General features: G+C 30.2%; 4 protein-coding genes across 12 annotated transcripts; 3 read left to right on the top strand and 1 right to left on the bottom strand.

The window, feature by feature from the left end:
- Positions 1-180: 180 nt before the first annotated feature.
- LOC123269267 (nuclear receptor-binding protein homolog) lies at positions 181-4728 on the bottom strand. Of its 2 annotated transcripts, XM_044734867.1 has the most exons (11): positions 3719-4728; positions 3344-3445; positions 2945-3169; positions 2732-2862; positions 2564-2658; positions 2402-2485; positions 2016-2303; positions 1671-1902; positions 1409-1610; positions 1210-1329; positions 181-1139 (listed from the first exon to the last, which is right to left on the bottom strand). In XM_044734867.1, exons 1-11 carry the CDS (start codon positions 3851-3853, stop codon positions 708-710), a joined length of 2046 nt encoding a protein of 681 aa, XP_044590802.1. In that variant the 5' UTR covers positions 3854-4728; the 3' UTR covers positions 181-707. The 2 variants fall into 2 exon arrangements, with proteins under 2 accessions (XP_044590802.1, XP_044590809.1); XM_044734874.1 differs by lacking the exon at positions 3344-3445 and having other exon boundaries at positions 3719-4727.
- A 179-nt stretch (positions 4729-4907) lies between these two features.
- Positions 4908-8330, top strand: LOC123269301 (SUMO-conjugating enzyme UBC9). Of its 7 annotated transcripts, none has more exons than XM_044734941.1 (6): positions 4908-4926; positions 6426-6516; positions 6624-6707; positions 7487-7749; positions 7942-8004; positions 8083-8330. In XM_044734941.1, exons 2-6 carry the CDS (start codon positions 6451-6453, stop codon positions 8093-8095), a joined length of 489 nt encoding a protein of 162 aa, XP_044590876.1. In that variant the 5' UTR covers positions 4908-4926; positions 6426-6450; the 3' UTR covers positions 8096-8330. The 7 variants fall into 7 exon arrangements, with proteins under 7 accessions (XP_044590876.1, XP_044590870.1, XP_044590856.1 ...); XM_044734935.1 differs by lacking the exon at positions 4908-4926 and adding an exon at positions 5134-5152; XM_044734921.1 differs by lacking the exon at positions 4908-4926 and adding an exon at positions 5191-5283.
- A 1749-nt stretch (positions 8331-10079) lies between these two features.
- LOC123269281 (solute carrier family 25 member 36-A) lies at positions 10080-13176 on the top strand. Its single transcript, XM_044734886.1, has 6 exons — positions 10080-10277; positions 10536-10916; positions 11005-11441; positions 11562-11689; positions 11760-12003; positions 12094-13176. Exons 1-6 carry the CDS (start codon positions 10237-10239, stop codon positions 12459-12461), a joined length of 1599 nt encoding a protein of 532 aa, XP_044590821.1. The 5' UTR covers positions 10080-10236; the 3' UTR covers positions 12462-13176.
- Positions 13177-13518: 342 nt separating this feature from the next.
- LOC123271528 (probable WRKY transcription factor protein 1) lies at positions 13519-19858 on the top strand. Of its 2 annotated transcripts, none has more exons than XM_044737883.1 (11): positions 13519-13651; positions 14872-14999; positions 15216-15396; positions 15515-15554; positions 15747-15916; positions 16074-16316; positions 16398-16628; positions 16718-16925; positions 16988-17413; positions 17497-17828; positions 17902-19858. In XM_044737883.1, the coding sequence occupies exons 3-11, from the start codon at positions 15277-15279 to the stop codon at positions 19726-19728; spliced, it is 3597 nt and encodes a 1198-aa protein (XP_044593818.1). In that variant the 5' UTR covers positions 13519-13651; positions 14872-14999; positions 15216-15276; the 3' UTR covers positions 19729-19858. The 2 variants fall into 2 exon arrangements, with proteins under 2 accessions (XP_044593818.1, XP_044593810.1); XM_044737875.1 differs by having other exon boundaries at positions 13528-13655.
- Positions 19859-19968: the final 110 nt, after the last annotated feature.

The raw sequence follows: 19968 nt of genomic DNA, 5'->3' as shown, positions 1-19968 counted from the left end.
TTTTGCAAACATTTCAGGTTACCAGGTATGTAATTTTTTTTTTTTTTTTAATAATTTTGTATGCTATTTATTTTTATTATTGTATATTTAAAAATCTGATACTAGCATAATGGACTATTATTTAATATTAAATTATGATTAATCTTGTTTTAAAATAAGTATAAATGATAAACTTTTGAATTAAATTATTTAGTAGAGTTGGTTTAATCGAACAAATACATAAAATATGTACAAATTTTAATATACACTCACAGTATACGTCATTCCCAAGACTGAGTTATATTTTTTCTATAAATAGTAGCGTTATATTATTATTATTATTATTATTATTATTATTATTCGAAATTGTTGCATTTTATGACTCAAATTCGTTCTTTCGCGGCAAAAAAATATAGCTGTAGAAGTTAAAAAAATTAATTTTTAATGTACATACTTTTTTTTTTCTTCTCTAAATTAATAAATAATATACCATTGTAATATATACATACACACTGATACGTTAATTTCAATTAATATGTAATTTTTAAATAATTATTCAAAATTTTTTAAACATATAAAGTATGTATGTATATGTTTCATTATGTGTATATACAAAGGGAGGAAGAAAAAAAGGTCACGTTACATCTTATATGTATATATAAAAAATACAGTCTATATATTTGTGCTCGTGGCACAGAATATTGTGTGTATGCGTGTAACTATTTTGGTTAACTGGAGCTGTTTGATTCATTATTATTAGCATTGACCCCCAAATCTGAAGTAGCCTCAGCATTACTGCAACTATTGGAGGGTATCATCGATGAAGATGAAGACGATGACGAAGATGATGAAGCGGATGATATCGCTTCTGAATTCATCGTAGCTGTTGTTACTGCAGAGTTAGTAGAATCATTTGGTAACATTTTGTTAACGTCATTGTTCAATACTGTTGTATTTAAGGATACTGATGATGGTGGTGATGTCAAGGAGGCATTGTGGTTCAAAGTTTCCAAATCTTGTATGCGGGGTAGTTCTGATTCGGGTAGCAATAACGATGTAGGCAAATTAGTTAAAGACACCATTGCTGGTCTCATTTTTTGTTTGTTATAAAAACTTCTTATGGTTTCTTCCATCAAACGAGCCAATGCATCCCGATCACTCTGCAAATATACATATATATTGTATAAAAATCAATATTATTTTATTTAAAATATAAATAATATGTATTACCTCATTAATAAATGCATTATCAACAAGATCTTGTGCTAGTATAAGCGGTGTGTCTGTTTCAGTAACAGGACATGTCAACTGACGATTCATTTTATCATCCATTCTCAATAATATTGTCATCTGTACATAAATACAAAAAAATTAGCAATAATTCTATATGTTTGCAGTATAATAATCTTAATTATGCCAGGATAATTACATTTAATTCTAAATTATCACAACCACCGCCGCTAGGCTTGACATTACACATCATATGAACAATTCTACGAGCTTCTGGAGTGAGCGGCTCAGGTGTAACAGACTTAACCGATTCAGTTATCTCAGGCGATATTGCTCGTGGTCGAACGGCTGAAGGTGGAGGTAGTCTAGCCATGTATGTAGTCAACGGATAAATTCCGTATCTATGAATAAAATTTACGAAATTTATAAAATTATCATCAACATCATAATTAGTAACTCACTTAACATCTTCGACGAATTTTTCTAATTTTTCAGTGACAGAAATGTCACTTAGTCGAATTTGCTGGAGAGGAGGTTGTGATGATGACGAAGACGAAGATGATGATGAGGATGACTTAGATGATATGGCAACGGAGGGTGTTAATTGATTTTGATATCTTATTTCAGCTACGACCGTATCTGGTCCGTATAATCTTTGCAGGACCTGGTCTGTTATTGTTTCAGATATATTTGCTAAAAATAAAATAAAAAAAGTAGAAAAGTATTCATAGAAATATAAAATATAAATTTCTGTATTGATTATCAGAAAAACTTTTGCATAAAGTATTAATTATTAGTTGACTCACTGGCAGACGACACTAGAGCATGAGCAGCAAGCAACTTGAGCGAGGGAACTTCGAATAATATTGGATGAAATAATAATTCTCTGGCGCTTGGTCTACTAAGCGGCTCTGATTGAAGACATTTTCTAATAAAATCTTTTTGTAGAGGGTCATCCAGTGATTCGATTGTCTTTTGTATATTTTCATCGGTAACAGGACTGCCACTGTCTCCGTTACCGTGAATCTCCAACGCAGCCATTTCGAGAGCACAAACTCCGAAAGCATAAATGTCAATTGCCGGTGTCAGTAAATCTATATTAAAGTAACAAATTATTAAATAGAAAAAAAAAAAAAAACTTAATTATTCTCAACTAAGGTTAGTTTAAATATTTATTGAGCTATTTGCTTACTGCCATATTCTGGTGCGACAAAGTGCATATTTTTTACATTTGTTCTACAAGTTCGTCCATCGTGATGAATTGCGTCTGGAGCAACTGAAATAAAAAATATTAATTACAGGATATTTAATTAATTATTGAAATATAAATTTATTTTTTTATCACAATGAATACCTGAGCCAATTTTTACTAGACCATTGTGCTGAATAAATATAGTATCACAAGTAAGATTTCCATGAACAATCGGTGGCGAACAAGAATGTAAATAGCTGGATAGAAAAAAGTAAAATTATTATCATTGATTTTTCTTCTTTAAAATTTCAAAAATATATATTTATTTACCTTAATGCTGATAAAATTTGTGTACACCATCGTTTCCATGCTTGTAACGGTAGTTTTTTCACATTACGTTTTGTGCGTTTGAGAAATTGTTTCAACGACCCAGATGACATGTATTCAGTGATGAATATGACCTGTAAAAGTAAACCGGAAGGATGAAGAAAAGTTTATGGCTACGGCACCAACAAGTTATAAAAATAAACGATTGAAGCATACCCGTGGCTTATCATTGTGAGTATCAGTCCAATACCTATGAAATTTGACAATACTCGGATGCTCTAGCTGTATTAAATTTTCAAAGACTAGTTGAATTTTTTCTTCTTGTGCTTTAAAATCTTTGCGTTCTGAAAACTGGACTTCATTCCAAACAACTTCAACACCTTCCTCGGTATCCATTGCCAAATAAGCACAGTCAATTCCCGGAACATCACGCTGTCCCACCTGCACACGCAGAAAAATTTTTTTTTACTTGCACGATACTACTGGAACTGATTTAATTTAATTGAACATGATAGGTAATTATTGTTTACTATTGGTATTAAAATTAAAATTAAAATTATAAAATCTATAGCTATTGACAGTCAGTTAATTGTCTGTTAAATGATAATGAATTACCTCTAACTCAGAAAATTTTCTCTCGAATCCTCTTGACATACCTTGTCCAACAAAATTCGTACCTTCAGCACCGGCTGCAGCTGATTTGGAACCTACGTAAACCTATACTCGCACACACGCACACACAAACACACGTTATAAATTAACATATATGGCTATTATTAAATGTATGTATTTAAATTTCTTTTTTTTTTTTTTGTTTGTTTTCTATGAATATCACAAAAATTTAGACTTTTTCAATACAAGGACGACAAATAAAATAATTTCATAGACCAAAATAATAAAAAAAAAGTACAAAATTTATGCAGTACAAATAAAATCAAGATAAAAAAAAAAAGGTGATAAATAAAATGGTAATGTATAAGTATAATTTACCTCTTCTCTACGTTTCAGCCACCGCCCGCAGGGACTTTCTTCCAAAATTTCACTCTCATCTTCAGAATCTTCACCACTTTCTCGCGGTGATTTATGATCTGGATCAGCAGCGGTACTAGAGCGACTCCCAGGCATTACACTTTTTTGGATACAAAAAAATCTCCACACCAAATAGATTCCAGTGTTATTATGACTAAGCTCATTGGTGCCCGATGATAAATTTAATAATTATTTCTACTTTTTTTTCATTCCTCAATAAATAGTCAAAAAACGAAGAATATACATATACTATATATTCTCTGATAAATTATACGCTTTAAAATATGCTTTTGCGCATAAATATATTATTGATAATAATCATGAAAATTATTATCAAACATGCTTAATGTTCCTCGAAAATTTTACATGTAATGTGTTACTGACATCATCACGTATAGTTAACACAAACGCACCCACACACTCTCCACATACATAGAATTAAATCAACCGTTGATTTTTTTTTATCACTCACTGTGACACTTTCGGAAGTAAGAATAATTGTTTGATTTATAAAAAATACTTTACTGTATTGTCATCATCAATATTAATCATCACTATTGGCCAGGGGATATAATAGTATTTTTTTTTCTTCTTTATATGAAAATATATTTCCTTCTCTCAACAATATATTAATATTATTAATAAAATATATACACATGTATGTATATATCTATATATACATGTATTTATATATATTTATCTGATGTATTGAACAGTTTGAAATATAAAACCGATTATCGGTGTGTCTGTAAAAATATAGTGGTATTAACCTAACTATAATCGCAGTAAAATAAAACACAATTGAATAAATATTATTAAATAAATTAAATGAGTATCAAGGGCACACAGGATAAGAGCACCACAGAGCGATAAAATTACCAAGTACAGTCTCAACGATACGTATATATTATAGACTAAATACTGAATAAAGTCTCTCTTTCTGTAGGTACAGATAGACAGATGCAACTATACTTACACATCCTATATTCGGTGCAATAGACAGAGACAAATATACTTGCCGCACTCTCTACCAGTAAACTTCTCCTGGAGATACGCATGCGTCAATTACCGCACCCTCCCTTTTCGAGAGTACGTTCGAATAATTTATTTGGTTGTGTTCAAAAGCAATTCATTAATTTTTGTCATTTCTGAGTCATTGAGTTCATTAGGCAATAATTGATTTAATATTACGTAAAAAGATTACATAGATAAATTTTCTATTTGTTTTTATTATTATTATCACGTAATTTTTATTTTATGAAACTTATCCAATTACTTTCAAATATATTTAAATAAACAAATTGTTAATTAATATTGCACTGATTTCAGATGACCGAAAAAATTAAAAATTATTAACGTACGGACACTAACGCATCCAGCTTGACAAATTATTTGGTAAAAAGGACGTAGATTGTCTCAAATACTACTACTGGACTAAGCAGTATATTTTATATTGTTTTTTGCTATTGCGTCTATAATTCCTTGTCCGTTAACATTTATAATTTGTGTAAAAAATACAATCGACTGTAAGTTTTTAACCTTTTTTAAATATAAAAATTAAATTAACAGACATCTGAAAATTTTTAGGATTTCCCTGATTAGAAAAAGAAATTTGAAAAAATTCGAAATGGCTCAAAGCGATTGAAAAAAAATTCAACTTGACAAATATATAGATATACATTTTGCATGGGTTGAATCGTTTTAAATCTTTTTTTTTCAATAAGGGTTTTCTTATTAAACAAAAAAAAGTGAAAACGAAAATTCCACGTGTAGAATATTTGAGAAAATATCAGCGCAATTTTTTTTTAATCTTAATTTAACTTTTGAAAAAAAAATCAAAAAGATTTTAGACGTCTCCTGATTTCATTATGATATTTTAAATGCCGTCGATAGGAAAGAAGATATATCGTCCATTTTTTCCTCCATCTTGTGTAAGCATTTTTATCCAAGATGGCGGAGAAATTACACCCGAAATCATTTAGTTGGTCCATTTCAATAATTTGATCAATTAGCAATAACGCTCATCAATCTAAGAATTAAAAATTATCTTTATTTGTTTGTAAAAAATAAAGTTTTTAGATTATCCATTAAAAATATTTCTTTACATAAATATTATGAATATTATCCATTTTTGTAGTAATAAGTGAATCAAAAGATCCTACTAATTCAAGTAAGAATTCACGACATAGTGCCACCTATCATCGCAAGATAAAACACAAGTTTGGACTTGACAATAGATATAGGATGATTGTCAGCTGCATGGCGTAAATTAATGCCTAACTTCCTTTAATGCTTCATTTGCGCGTTTCTTAAAAATCTCAGCATTGTTAGATCAACTATTTAGTGAATCGTAACCACTGAAACAAAGTAAATATCTGCTATTAACGTAACTAATAATCAATTTTAGGGTAGTCATTTTATTGTGTGTAAAAACACTATTTATCAATATCTAATATTGTGTTTATTAAACGGCAACTGCCGCATAGTTCTCTCACATAGTTATACTGTTTGTTTGTGTGTAGAGTAAGATCCGGAATTGAGGTTAAAATTTTTTCCTTTCTTTAAAATTATCATTTGATATTTAATTTTCAAACATCGAAAATGTGTTGTAATAGTCAATCCGAAGTCTGTATATAAATAATAACAATTTTTTTTTATTCGTTTTTAGATCAGCGCTGTAGATCAAGGATACAATGTCAGGAATTGCTAGTGCACGACTTGCAGAAGAGCGAAAGGCTTGGAGAAAAGACCATCCATTTGTAAGTTAATCATCGATGCATTTGTTATATTGTTTTTTTTATTTTATATTATTCTCATCAACAGATTTGGACACTTGTTTAATTGATGTTATTTTTTCACTTTGCAGGGCTTCGTAGCAAGGCCAACCAAAAATGCTGATGGTTCACTTAATTTGATGAGTTGGGAATGCGCTATTCCTGGAAAAAAATCGGTAAATATAAATTGTTGATTTATTACTTCAAACTTTATTACTATACTGGATTATTCCCGATCCCAAGCGGCACAAAATAGTATATTACACCCCTAGGGAAATAAAGTAAGAAATGTCTCAGATCACAGATAATTGCTGGCCGAGGCGAAGCCGAGGTCAACAAACATGTGATCTGAGGCTTTCTTATTTACTTCCCGAGAAGTGTATACTATTTTTTTCCCCGACGAAGGCGGAAAGCGGCAACTTCGTTTCGCGCAGCGGGGCTAAAGTTGACGCTTTACGCCCGGAGGGGAAAAAATAAAATTTTTATATTAATTTTTGACTTGATAAATAAAATTGACCAATAAGTCAACATTTTTTTTTTGAGACGCTTGGGACAGTATCTTTGTGTTTTAAATATTAATTAGCGTCGTATTCTGCTTGTAAAACTTACCCTGTAATAGAATGAATAAAAGCAGACAATTAGACCTGAGAAAAAAAAATTTTAAACTTCAGGTCCAATCGAATACTTTTTGTTTGTTCTACCTCGAAATAAGTTTTACAAACTAAATACGATAATTGTATTTTTTACATAATTCATTTTTTTTCTAAAAAGTTGTAAATAGTTTAGTCTAACCAGCATTGCTTGTACTTAAAATTAAACATCAGTACAAGTAGTTGGTTTTTTCAATTTCATAAAAATCTATAAGACTTGTAAATAAATATAGAAGTAATTCATATTTTAATCACCTCGGTTGTATCCAAATATAAAACTAATTAATTTATTTATTTTAACTTAGACTCCCTGGGAAGGTGGCCTTTACAAATTGAGAATGATTTTCAAAGATGACTATCCTTCAAGTCCGCCAAAATGCAAATTTGAGCCTCCACTCTTCCACCCAAACGTTTATCCCTCAGGAACTGTGTGTCTTTCGCTATTGGATGAGGAAAAAGATTGGCGACCTGCAATTACCATTAAGCAAATTCTTCTAGGTATTCAGGACTTACTGAATGAGCCCAACGTTAAAGATCCAGCCCAAGCAGAAGCTTACACAATTTATTGGTAATTAATATTTACTAAAATTATCAAATAGAAATTAAAAAAAAAAAAAAAAAGCGCCTTGCTAAAAAATTGATTTATAAATAATCTAAATGTCAGAGCGTTTTTTTTTTTATTTTTATTTATTTAAAAGGTACTTATAAAACTGCAATATCAGAGACCGTTTTTTAAAAAACTTTGTCTTATTAATTTCAGTCAAAACCGTTTGGAATACGAAAAACGTGTCAGAGCACAAGCCAGAGCAATGGCCCCACAAGAGTAAGTTTCTTCTTTTACTATAAATCAATTCATCTACAAAAATTATGTTCACTAAATATTTACTTTTTTTGTTTCTAGGGCGCAACTTTAAAAAACAAATATGATTCATTTTTACCATATTTTTAATATTATTACACAAGAAATTAAATACAGAGGATAAGGAATTAAAGTTTAAGTACACACGCTTAACAACATAATTATTTATGGTAACTTAAAAATTATCTGTAAACAGTACAGTTTTAATTTGTGTTTTGTTGATTAAAAATTTCAAAGTAAACTATTGGATAAATTTTCACTGCACACAGATGTAAAGTGTATTTAACGTTTTTTTTGTCTTATTTTTTTTTTATCATTCCACATAGACAAATAATTTTAATACTTTTCTATCTATTTATATATAAAGAAAAAATTTGTATTTATCATTTATAAACATAAAATTAATGTTATTAGCAGCGTAACATATCCATTTTGTGTTCACTGTATATATTGCGCTGAATTCTCAAAATCAATTAATGCGTGTAAAGCTGGAAAAAAATTGGTTAATTCTAATAACATGATAATCTTAAATTATAATATAAAGCATAAATTATAAGAAAAAAAAAAACTAATCGTAATTATTTTAAAAACAGTTTAAAAAATTTTCTCGAAAAATTAACACTTCAGTCTTTGTCATTATTTTAATTTTCAATCTAATAAAATAAATTATGTATAAGTACAATAAAATAGTTTTATTACTCTAGTTTTTGGGAAGTAGTTTGTGTATTTAAAGTATGTACGTGGATAAATATAGTCATCTGCGAAGAAAAAGATATCAATCATTTACTCAAATTATTTTATAAATTAAAAGTAAAACGACTGTATATTTTTTAATAAATCAGTTTTACTTAATTATAGATCTTAGGTACCGGGTTTTGAGTCCAGTATTACTTCTGAATGAGTATATGCATGAGAATGGTATATACCTATTACATCAGCTGATTGGTGAGTCGAATTAATAACACAATAGCCGGTGCGTGTGTGTATTCATTCTGTTATAAATAAGCTGAAAAAAGTACTGATAAATAATAAAAATAAACAATAATTAATGTCTAACAAAATGCCATAATTAAATTAATGATAAAAGCATTATTAAAAGGCAACTTGGTGTTAATTGTTTAATAGAGTGGCAACGACCAATCTAACAAATGAATGCAATTTAATTTACGCATTAAGTATTATTATCAACATTGCATTAATTTATTTTTGCTTCAAGTTCTAATAATAGCAGACGTTTGTTTGTTGTTTTATTATTTATATTGTTTATCAGATTCATTTAAAAGTCATGTATTTATATCTTTATTTTTTATTATTTATATAACTGTGAATATATTAATAAATAATTAGTTCAATTATGCTCGGTAAGAGAGTTGTCATTTCTGTGTTACTTAAATAAAGTAGTAAGAAAAAAACTCATATTGGTGTGCTTATACATATGTGGTATATATGCAATACAAGATTGCTTATTATACGCAATAAGTAGAGCTCTAGAACGTATCGACGACACTATTATAAACGAAATCCGGCAGAGCGATGATGATGATAATAATAATAACAACAATAATATTTTGTATTTGCGAGTAATTTTTTATTTTTTCGCGCTTGCACTGTATGTGCCGATAATACGTGAATCTTGTTGTTGGTCGTCATTGTGCCGCTGCCGCCTTTTATTTATATATGTATGTAACTTATGTACTTATATATTGATGCCAAAAATACTTCACACACATATGTCAATTGAAAGTGTAATTATTTGTACACACACATACATAAAGATTGAAAACACAGGACAAGTGTGTGAATACGCAGTTTAAGTTTGCGGTGTGTTGCACTCTAATTTTTATTTATTTCAACAACCACACGCATACTTAATGTATTTTTTATTATTGCGGCAGTTTAACATTCCGTATAATATATATTTATGTATAAGTGAGTGTTATTAAAGTGCAGCGTAAAATGTTATCATTTTTCAAATGTTACATAAATATATTTATCAAACCGCATCTCAAATAAATTTATAATAATAATAATAATAACAATAATAGTTTATCAAGTTAAATAGTTGCGGCGTACAATTGTTATAAACATATTATCTAATAACAATAAATATAGATATATATTTACATACGTATAAAAAATCTAAGTATACGTATATGGATAAATCTTAAATGTGCGCTCAAGTACACAACTAAGACAATGTCGCAAAGAGATACCGTAATTCATCTAGTTGCTGGCGGGTAGGTTTAATAATATTTATTTTTTATTATCATTTAAATAATTTCTAATATCATTTATTTAAATTATAAAATCAACTCGCATCACGTAATTAATTGAGTAGTATAGTTTGTGTGTTTTGGTTATTTATTTATTTGCATGATCTTATATCGTGTATTATCATGCTTGGAGTTTGCGCATTACCGTCTTATATTATAAGTATGTGACAAACATGTCTGCTTTTGCGGGAAAATGTGAATAAAATAATTAAATTTTTCTAGAACTGCTGGTACAGTGGGAGCTATTGTAACATGTCCACTGGAAGTTGTAAAAACAAGATTGCAGTCATCAACTTCAGGTTTTTATTTATTGCCACCATCTCCACCGGCTTCGGCATCTTCATCAAAACTCTCTTCCTTGTCCTCCTCTGTAACATCGTCTAAGATTTCAGAAAACTCATCAAGATTCACGCCGTACCACCAACACCATCAACAGTACTATCATTACCATCATCTTCATCACAATCACCCTCACAAAAAATCACAACAACAGCAGCACTATCACCGCCATCATCGTTCATGGTCCAACAATATTGCCCTTGGATCACCTCCACAGCAAAAAATAAAAAGATTAAGTACTACAAGTGGCAGCAGGTATTCTAGGTAATATTAAAATCTACTTTCTACTTATATAAAATATAAATAATAAATCTATTTATTTACTAATAGTCTCTGTTTATTATTTATACAGGTATGCTATCACAACTTTCCCATCGAATTTTTCTGGAGAATTGTATAAACATTTTATAAGAGTTCCTACGGCCACTGGTACTGCGACGACACTAACAGTGTCTTCACCTCACTTAGCTATCATTAATGGCCATAAAAATCATGAAACACCATCACCATCAAAACCCTACCGTCATCACCACCATCATCTCCACCATAATCATCTTCCTTCACCACCCTCGCAGCCTTCACCAGGTCTTATACATTGTTTGCGATATATTGTTAAGTACGAGGGAGTTGGCGCACTATTCAAAGGACTTGGACCAAACCTAGTGGGCGTCGCACCGTCACGTGCTATATATTTTTGTACATACTCCCAAAGTAAGAGTTTTTTTAACTCAAATTTACCGACTGCTCCTGACAGTGCAATGGTCCATGTTTTTTCAGCAGCTTGTGCTGGTCAGTATTTTATTATTTTACATGTATTGTCGTGGTGGTGGTCATCGTTCTCACGTTGTACTATACAATTATGCATTTTTTGTTAAATTAATTTTTGTGTAAATTTTAATTGTTTAAAAGGATTCGTAGCGTGCACGGCAACTAATCCAATTTGGTTCGTCAAAACTCGACTTCAGCTAGATCATAGTCACAATACAGAAAATCGTTCAACGGCTATCGATTGTATTAGAAAAATATACAGGCAATCGGTAAATTTTAAATAAATCTGAATATTTTAATAATACTGAGACATATTTTAAATAAATTTTTTTTTTACAGGGTTATCTTGGATTTTACAAAGGTATTGTCGCTTCTTATGTAGGAATAAGTGAAACCGTAATTCACTTTGTAATTTATGAAGCTGTTAAGAGTTGGTTAATAAAACGTCGTGTACGAGATTCAATTAAAAATAACAATTCTAAAGAAGAAAATGCATCATCGAAAACTTCCCGTGATTTTATAGAGTTTATGGCAGCTGGCGCTTTTTCCAAAACCGTTGCATCATGTATAGCTTATCCACATGGTAAATTAGTTTTTAATAACAAAAAAATAAATTTTTTACTGTTCAGAATAATTTACAAATTTCTTTTTTTTTTTTTTTTTTTAACTATAGAAGTTATAAGAACACGGCTTAGGGAAGAGGGTACTAAGTATAGAGGTTTTTGGCAAACGCTGAATGTAGTATACACTGAAGAGAGCATTCGAGGACTTTATCGTGGATTGACTACTCAATTAGTTCGTCAAATTCCGAATACGGCCATTATGATGGCCACGTACGAGTGTGTGGTATACGTACTAAAGAAGAAATTTCAACCTTCGTCTGAAAAATTCAACAGCATTAATAATACGAGCGCTGCTAATAAAAATGCTGAAAACTTATCGACTAATACAACGACATCTCCTATTACTTCAACGTCTTCATCCTCCTCGTCACAGCTACGGTATTCTTCAAAAAATAAACAAAAGGGTGAATTAATTTAACATTAAGTTATATTAATTTTATGTAAAAATAACTGATATTAATTTGTTATATTGTACAGAATAGATATAAAAAAAAATGAAAAAGAGTATAATTAATAATGTATAATAATCACTACCAGGAAGTATCCTTATTTTTAATATACAGAGGATCGTATATAAGTTTTCTCTTTAAAACAATATATTTTTCTCTCTTAGTTATTTATCAATAGTGCATTGTTCTTTTATCAAGTGTGACTAGATGAAATAGTTTAAAATTATGGCGTTATTGTAGAAAAATATTTATTCAGAGTATGATACGAGATAAAATATAATTTCAAACTTAAATTCAACGGATTGAATCAAACGCTTAAACGGTAAATAATTGAGGCTGTGTGTATTAAATTTATTTTTTGCATAGATTGGTGAATGCAGTTAGTGACGCATGTTGGTGTATAAAAAATATTGCAGTAATAGGCTTGAAGCCAAAAGATTGCACTGATAAAAAAATTAATTTTATTCGAGAAAAAAAATCTTTAACTAAAAAGATTATTTTGAAGAATTGAATTTTTTTTTTTAAATAAATTTCTTGGTTCAAGATTTTTTCTCTTTAATCAAGTTGATTTTTTTATCAATGTGCATTTTAGTTTTAACGCTGTTGATATTATCTTAAGTATATTTTTTTTAAACAATTATAAATGTAAACGTGAATAATAAAGTCAATGATAATTAAAGATAACTTGAGATGTATTGAATTATTAAAACAAATCTTTGACCATAATAATCCAAAGTAATTTATACTAGTTTAATTTATATTAACTGAAAAAATATTTATACATAATTAATAAAAAGTTTTTTTTTTTTTTTTAATTTAATTTAATAAAATAAAATCGACGCAATGATTTTAACAGCGGTTGCAAAAGTGTGAAATAAATAAAATTTATTCAGCTCATGTAACAATAGTCGGTAATTTAAATACTTGGTTGATATTACGTTACCACTGAATCAAGTGCAATTGTGAGAAATATGAGAGATAGCACCATTCCATTATGAAGACTACAGAGTAAAGGCTCCATCATGGAAAATAGAAGGGAATATATTCTGTTCTCCAAGGTCTCCATACGCTACATCTCTTCAAAGGCTCCAGTAACCAGCGAGCGCGCAGTCGCGCCCAAAGAGCCGTTTCGGATGGTGTGATTCGCTGAAGATTATTTGTTGGTATTTAAAATTTTTATTTATCCCTTTTAGTAATAAGGGCTTATATTAAAATTTTAACATTTTAGTGTCTATGTTTGAGTGCGTGGTTTGTTTAACAAAAATTCGCTCATTAAAGTATCTAATCATACTCAATGGATTTTTTAGTGTTTTATATAAAAAAAAGTTATACAACCATTTTTTGTTGCCATAGAAGAAACCAATATTCATTTGAATCTAAAATTATAATTAAATTAATTAATTAATTAATTAATAGTCATTTATACAATAATTTTTTTTTTTATTTTTGAGAAACGGTTTCTCTCAAAACGATGACAAAATTGAGCGCGACTTGTAGCCATATATAGTAAAATTAATTCCGTTTATGACCTTTACCATAAATACATCGGTTCTTGAAACATTTAATTGCCGTGTGCATAATTATTTGATCGTTTATGGTAAAAAAAGTCACAGGTGTTATATAAATAAACAGGATTTATAATCCATTTTTTATTTTCGGATATTTCGAAATCGCATGGAGAGACGAGAGTATACTTAACTCTAAATATCAACAGTGTATAATTATCATGATCATAATCACTAACAATGTTAGACCCGTAAATGAATATGTAATTTAAGCGACAGGTAGATGGTAGCAAGTATAAGTAGTTGATCTTAATTTTGCTAGACACCCGCGCTGTTTTTAACACACAAAATGGCGACGTCCTTGAAAAGGTCACGTGATGTTATTTAAATTTAAATACAGATACAGACAGTAGCTATTCTTGTGGAATATGGTCATATAATTAGTACGTGCGCATCATTAAATGTCCTGGATGACGTCTTGTGCGTGCACGTACTTATTTCTTCTCCACGCATTCAATTCACTGTAATATTATAACGCGCGCACGAGCACACGTATGACACCTTAAAAGTAAATCAAAGTGGGCGGCGCTCTCATATACATCCATATATACTTATTTATATATTATATGTATATACTTAAATAATTTAATGCTTATACATTCATGATCTCATACACACTTCCATATATTTACATTTACATTTATACTTATAGATAGACAGGTATAGTATCAGACATGTACACATATGCTGGTTATATACTTATACTAACACTTGAATAAAACCGTCATCATTTGACAATAAATAAATACATGTATGCATGTACATATGTATGTTTGTTTGTGCGTATTTATTATATATACATATGTGTGTATAGGTGTGTCGAGGTGGACCGCTGTAGCGCAAACTGGAGAACTGGACGTCGAGTATTATATCTAGTCTCTCGCTCGTCACCGCTTAAGGAAATTGGAAAGTTATTCACGCGCGGACGTGTATTTTATACAGGTACATATGTGTGTGCTCTCACATTCGATTATAAAACAACAAATTTGTCGTTTTATCTCTATAATAGACACTCATCTCTATTATATTTATAAAATATATTATTGAGGAAATATCCGGCACAAACAAATACCAATATAATATAATAATTATTAAAAGACATTTAATAACATACTTTAGTAAATATTTTCACTGGTAATTATTTCCTGTTTTTTCTAGAGTCATATCATCGGATATCTTAGTTGAGTCGACAAAGATAATTATTAATCCTTAACGAATAATGGAAGTTATTTCCTCAAGAAAATATGATGCAACATCATCGTCAAAGGCTTTAGCAGCAGCAAAGCCAACATCTACGACGACGACACCCAATAATGTCACACATTACACTGACATGTTTGTAAGATAAACTTTTATTTCTTATTACGTATTATTTGCTCCTGAAAAATATGTACTCAGTTATTGTCATACTTTTTATTGACATATCAATTAAGTGATTATAATCCTTTTCCTTATAGATTCAAACTCCAGAAAATTCAACGGCTAAAGTAATAGAAGGTAAAATAAAGGTGTACTTATCACTATAGCTTAAATATATAAACAGCGCTGAATCACTGCTGCTTTTTTTATCTTTTTAGTTTTTTATATTCGCTTATATCTTTATTTCGATATACATTTATGCGCAAACACAAGTATACCAAGATGTTTATACGTGTATATGTATATATTTGTGTGTGTATGTGTTTATAGAAGAATGGGAAACACGAAAGAAAAAAGAAATAACGACAACTCGCCAAATAGAGACAAGAATAAAACGTCAAGTGGTTTTGGAGGACGGCGAGGTCATCAAGGATTCTGGGCCGTTTGTTACCACCAACACGACTGAGGACATTGAACAGCAAGAGCAAACAACTCAGGAGGTATATATAAGTATTATAATTTGTGAGTACTGTATATATTTAAAAAAATTTTATGAGCGCGGGCGAGTAGGCATCTATACCTATATGACCAGAATTAATCGTTTTATTTACAACCAGGGATGCTTTTATTTTTTATAACTTTATTTGTTATTCTCAGAAACGGACGATAGCTAATGATGATAATTCAATAAAGCGACGACGCGAAGGTTCAATATCGCCCTCAACATCTGCGAATTTAAATGGAAATATCACTGTAACAAGTGATAAAATTACCAGCGATTCCGGTGTTGGTAGTATCATTCAGAAAGAACTCAACGAAACGATTGTTAAAAGTCGAGAAGAAGTTGAAGAGCTTGTTGAAACTGAAAAAAAACAACACCTTGGTGACATAACTGATGAAGTATAATATTATTATTATCATGATAGCTATTTTATTTTATAGGTTGAATAAATATTTATATTGATTTTAAAAATTTTTTAGGCTTACCAATTAGCAATAATACGAAATAATAATAATAGTCGTAAAAATTTAAGAATGACTTTAGCTGAAACAGTTAATCAACTTTCATCTGACCATATTGAACCGCGTGTTATTCAACATACAACAAAATCGAACAAAGTTATCGATACTGAAAAAAAGATTAAACGAACAGGCCTTAAACCGGATGGTGCAATTGTTACCGAAACAAAAACTAGTGTCACGCATGAAGAAGTAATTATTTATCCATAAATAATTCATTAGAATTTACATATATTTAATTTTCAGTAAATAATCTTAACAACAACGTATATTATTCGTAGATTAACGATGTTCCGGACTATTCTTATCCAGATAATAATGGTAATGATGATAATGATGAAATTCCGAGAGAAATAAAAAAAGAGAGTTCACAGAAATTTTTCAAACAGCGCGATGAAGATATCGTAGATTATTTATTAAATGGAGAAAAAATAGCTCAAGAACGACGCTTTATTTCTGAAATCACGGAAGGAGATAGAGTTGGCGATTGTAAGTTTTTTATAAAACAGTTTGCGTGTTACAGCTAAAATAATATTTGCTATATTTTACAGTTGACGAGAATATCAGAACGACTTTGAATAGAAAAAACGTTTTGACGAAGAAACCTTTGAGCTTGGACGAAGAGGACGAAGTTAAAAAATTCGAAACATCCAAGTGGCTCGAAAATCATTTCGGTAGTGACCATGGATTATCATCTCACAGCAGTAAAGACGAAATAGTCACTAATAATCATAATGATAATAACCGCCAAGTTCAAGTTCAGACCATGAATAATAAAAGTTTTATTAATGTGACTATGAAATCATCAAAGTCACAAGATCGTAAAAATAACGGTAAACATAAAGATACATATATTAATACCTACATCGATCAAAGTTATAGTGAGCATGACCAACCGGTACGACTGTCAAATAAACATATAAAAAGTGAAAGAATAAGTAATTGGTCTGAGAGACAGCAACAGCACAATACTACAGGTATTTTATTATAACGTTTATTTATTTAGTTGCCTTTTATTGAAATTAAATCATCTTCACCTGTTTATTTTTCAATGTTTTAGAGAAACCAAATGTTAATGGTAATTCTCCGTCTTCACTATTATCGTTGTCGTCGTCGTCTACCACCACATCTTCGTATTGTAGAATTGAAACTCCACAAACAAACGAGGTTGAGAAAGAGCCAATAGAGCAGCAAGAAAATTTACCACCCCAACAAACAATATCGAAAAAAATTTTTGAAGATTCTTCATATATTAGAACTTCCTCCGCTAGTTCGACTCCGCGTTATTATACTGAAACTACGAAAAAAAATAAACAGTTGCAACGAAATGCCTCAAATTCATCTTCATCGTTACTACAGTATAATCAAAACAGCAATAAAAATCATCAACAAGTATGAGTTATATTATATTATATGAAAATTATTATTTTTTAATGTTGCTAATGTTGTAATTTTTTATTTATAGATTTTAGTAACAAAGAAATGCAAATGTGAGACAGATGATTTAAATTTATCGTCGCCGTCACCGCAATTGCCACCTCATTCATCATCGGTCCAGGTGATTCAGAGAACAAGAGATAATCGTAATAAAAAAGTTTATCACCATCCACCCCCACAACAGCACAAACAGTACCACTATCACGGACAGTTTGACAATTTACAAACCTCCGAGTCTATGAATAATAATTCACAGCAAAAATTTTGTTGCCACCGTCGTCGACATCGTGATCGACGCTGTCGTTCATCGTCACCCCCGTCCCTAATTAGGTTTTCCTCAACACCAACTTTAATAAAACGTGAAAAAAAGTCTTCCAACGGTGATGCTATAAAAAATTCGTCAACCAATACATCAACGAGCAGCAAATCTAAAATTGGTGAATCGTTCAGACGATTTGTAAATAAATTACGTTCAGCCTCGACTGAAAGAAGAAATAAAAAATCGAGTGTCAATGGTGGTGGTGGTGATAGTGGCGGCAATAGTGGTAACAGTAATTTGTCAAATACTACATCAGTTTCTCAAGTGACACAAACAGATAATACCAAAAATCCGATGACTACATATCTTCAATACAATGTAATTGATAAAAATATTCCTGACACTCAATATCACTATAATCAAACTAACGACGACATTCATGAAGCAATTATCAACAGTAACAGTGACGGTAAATCATTACAAGAAAAATCTTCAAAGAATGGTTCATCTGTAATCAGTGGTTCTGCTCCAGGTATAACTAAAACTATAAAAGTCACTAGATCAAACGGGCATATTGCTAATTACGATCAGTACGGAAGAAACAATTCAATCACTCCAGTCCACAGATACTATATAAAAGAATCATTTATAGGCGGAAAACAAAATACAGACCGGGACCCTGCTTATAAGAATAAGTTTGCAACAAAGTCACGAAAACCAATAGCTCCTCTTCCTCCAAGCTCTGTAATCAATAACGACAACAACAACAATAACAATAACAATAATAATATGAATAATGACGATGAAACCTCTGATAGATATATTTGTAAAAATAATAATAATAATATAAAGTATAATCAAACTTTATCGAGATCGAATCATGAGCCATCAACATTCCTTGGACGGTTTAGTAAGTCTGCTAGTCGGCTGATGACGTCACCGGCAACCACAAATGAATATGATCAAAAGGATCGACAAGTTACAAGCACTCAAACATTACCTCGAAAACTTCAGCGTTATTTATTAGTCCGAAATAATAACAATAATAACAGTAGCTTAACGAAGAAAAAATCAGCTAAACCACCGACGGGATCATCGGCGAATCAGTTTTCATCAAGCCACAATCATTTAAACTACATAAAATCTTCGTCATCATCATCGCCGTCGCCAACGCAGTCGTTCGCTCCAATGTCATCAATGTCACCTTCGTCTAATAAGTCAATGCATTATGGGAGTATGATAAATATATCTATTAAACATAATGCTCCACCACCGATAATGAGAGACAATACACCACCAAAAATGGCTGTTGTCAATAACACTGGAACGTTACCAGTCAAGCCTGATCGTACTTTTAAATCATCTCTCTCCCGAAGTAAAAGCTTTAATGTTCTCGAAGACAATACTGTTGCTTATAATAATAAAAATTTAAACACTAGAAATTATTCTCCGAGAATAACTTATAAATCTAACACACAGTTGCATCGCTTAGACGAAACGCCATTGGAGAGTCCATTAAAGAGCCCAAGTATCCTTGCTAGCATAAATCGGTACAGTAACAGCGGCGAAAATACCAACACAAATAAAAACTTATAATAAAGTTATTAATTTTTTTTCTATACATACTTATTCGTACTAATTCTTTTGCTTATAAATAATGTGTTGGCAAAATATATATATACATAACTTTTATGTAACATAAGAACTTATATAAAGTGTAACATAAATTTACAAAAAACAAAATGAAAAAAATAATATATATATATAATCATTTGTTTATTATAATTATAAATTAAACAATATTAACTACAAAATAATAAATATATATAATTTTAC

The sequence above is a fragment of the Cotesia glomerata genome, linkage group LG1 (assembly GCF_020080835.1).
Source record: "Cotesia glomerata isolate CgM1 linkage group LG1, MPM_Cglom_v2.3, whole genome shotgun sequence".
NCBI lineage: Eukaryota > Metazoa > Arthropoda > Insecta > Hymenoptera > Braconidae > Cotesia > Cotesia glomerata.
The sequence above is the reverse complement of the archived record's forward strand: the minus strand, read 5'-3'. Positions and strand labels throughout refer to the sequence as shown.

Bases quoted from the DNA above. Each gene is read 5' to 3' on its own strand.
- LOC123269267 (XM_044734867.1), bottom strand. From the start codon at position 3,853: ATGCCTGGGAGTCGCTCTAGTACCGCTGCTGATCCAGATCATAAATCA. The intron at 3,170-3,343 runs GTAATTCATTAT...CTGCGTGTGCAG, and splicing joins GAAAATTTTCTGAGTTAGAG to GTGGGACAGCGTGATGTTCC. The intron at 1,140-1,209 runs GTAATACATATT...GTATATTTGCAG, and splicing joins ATAATGCATTTATTAATGAG to AGTGATCGGGATGCATTGGC.
- LOC123269301 (XM_044734941.1), top strand. From the start codon at position 6,451: ATGTCAGGAATTGCTAGTGCACGACTTGCAGAAGAGCGAAAGGCTTGG. The intron at 6,517-6,623 runs GTAAGTTAATCA...TTCACTTTGCAG, and splicing joins GGAGAAAAGACCATCCATTT to GGCTTCGTAGCAAGGCCAAC. The intron at 6,708-7,486 runs GTAAATATAAAT...ATTTTAACTTAG, and splicing joins CTATTCCTGGAAAAAAATCG to ACTCCCTGGGAAGGTGGCCT.
- LOC123271528 (XM_044737883.1), top strand. From the start codon at position 15,277: ATGGAAGTTATTTCCTCAAGAAAATATGATGCAACATCATCGTCAAAG. The intron at 16,317-16,397 runs GTATAATATTAT...AAAATTTTTTAG, and splicing joins TTGGTGACATAACTGATGAA to GCTTACCAATTAGCAATAAT. The intron at 16,926-16,987 runs GTAAGTTTTTTA...TATATTTTACAG, and splicing joins AGGAGATAGAGTTGGCGATT to TTGACGAGAATATCAGAACG.
- LOC123269281 (XM_044734886.1), top strand. From the start codon at position 10,237: ATGTCGCAAAGAGATACCGTAATTCATCTAGTTGCTGGCGG. The intron at 11,442-11,561 runs GTCAGTATTTTA...ATTGTTTAAAAG, and splicing joins TTTTTCAGCAGCTTGTGCTG to GATTCGTAGCGTGCACGGCA. The intron at 11,690-11,759 runs GTAAATTTTAAA...TTTTTTTTACAG, and splicing joins GAAAAATATACAGGCAATCG to GGTTATCTTGGATTTTACAA.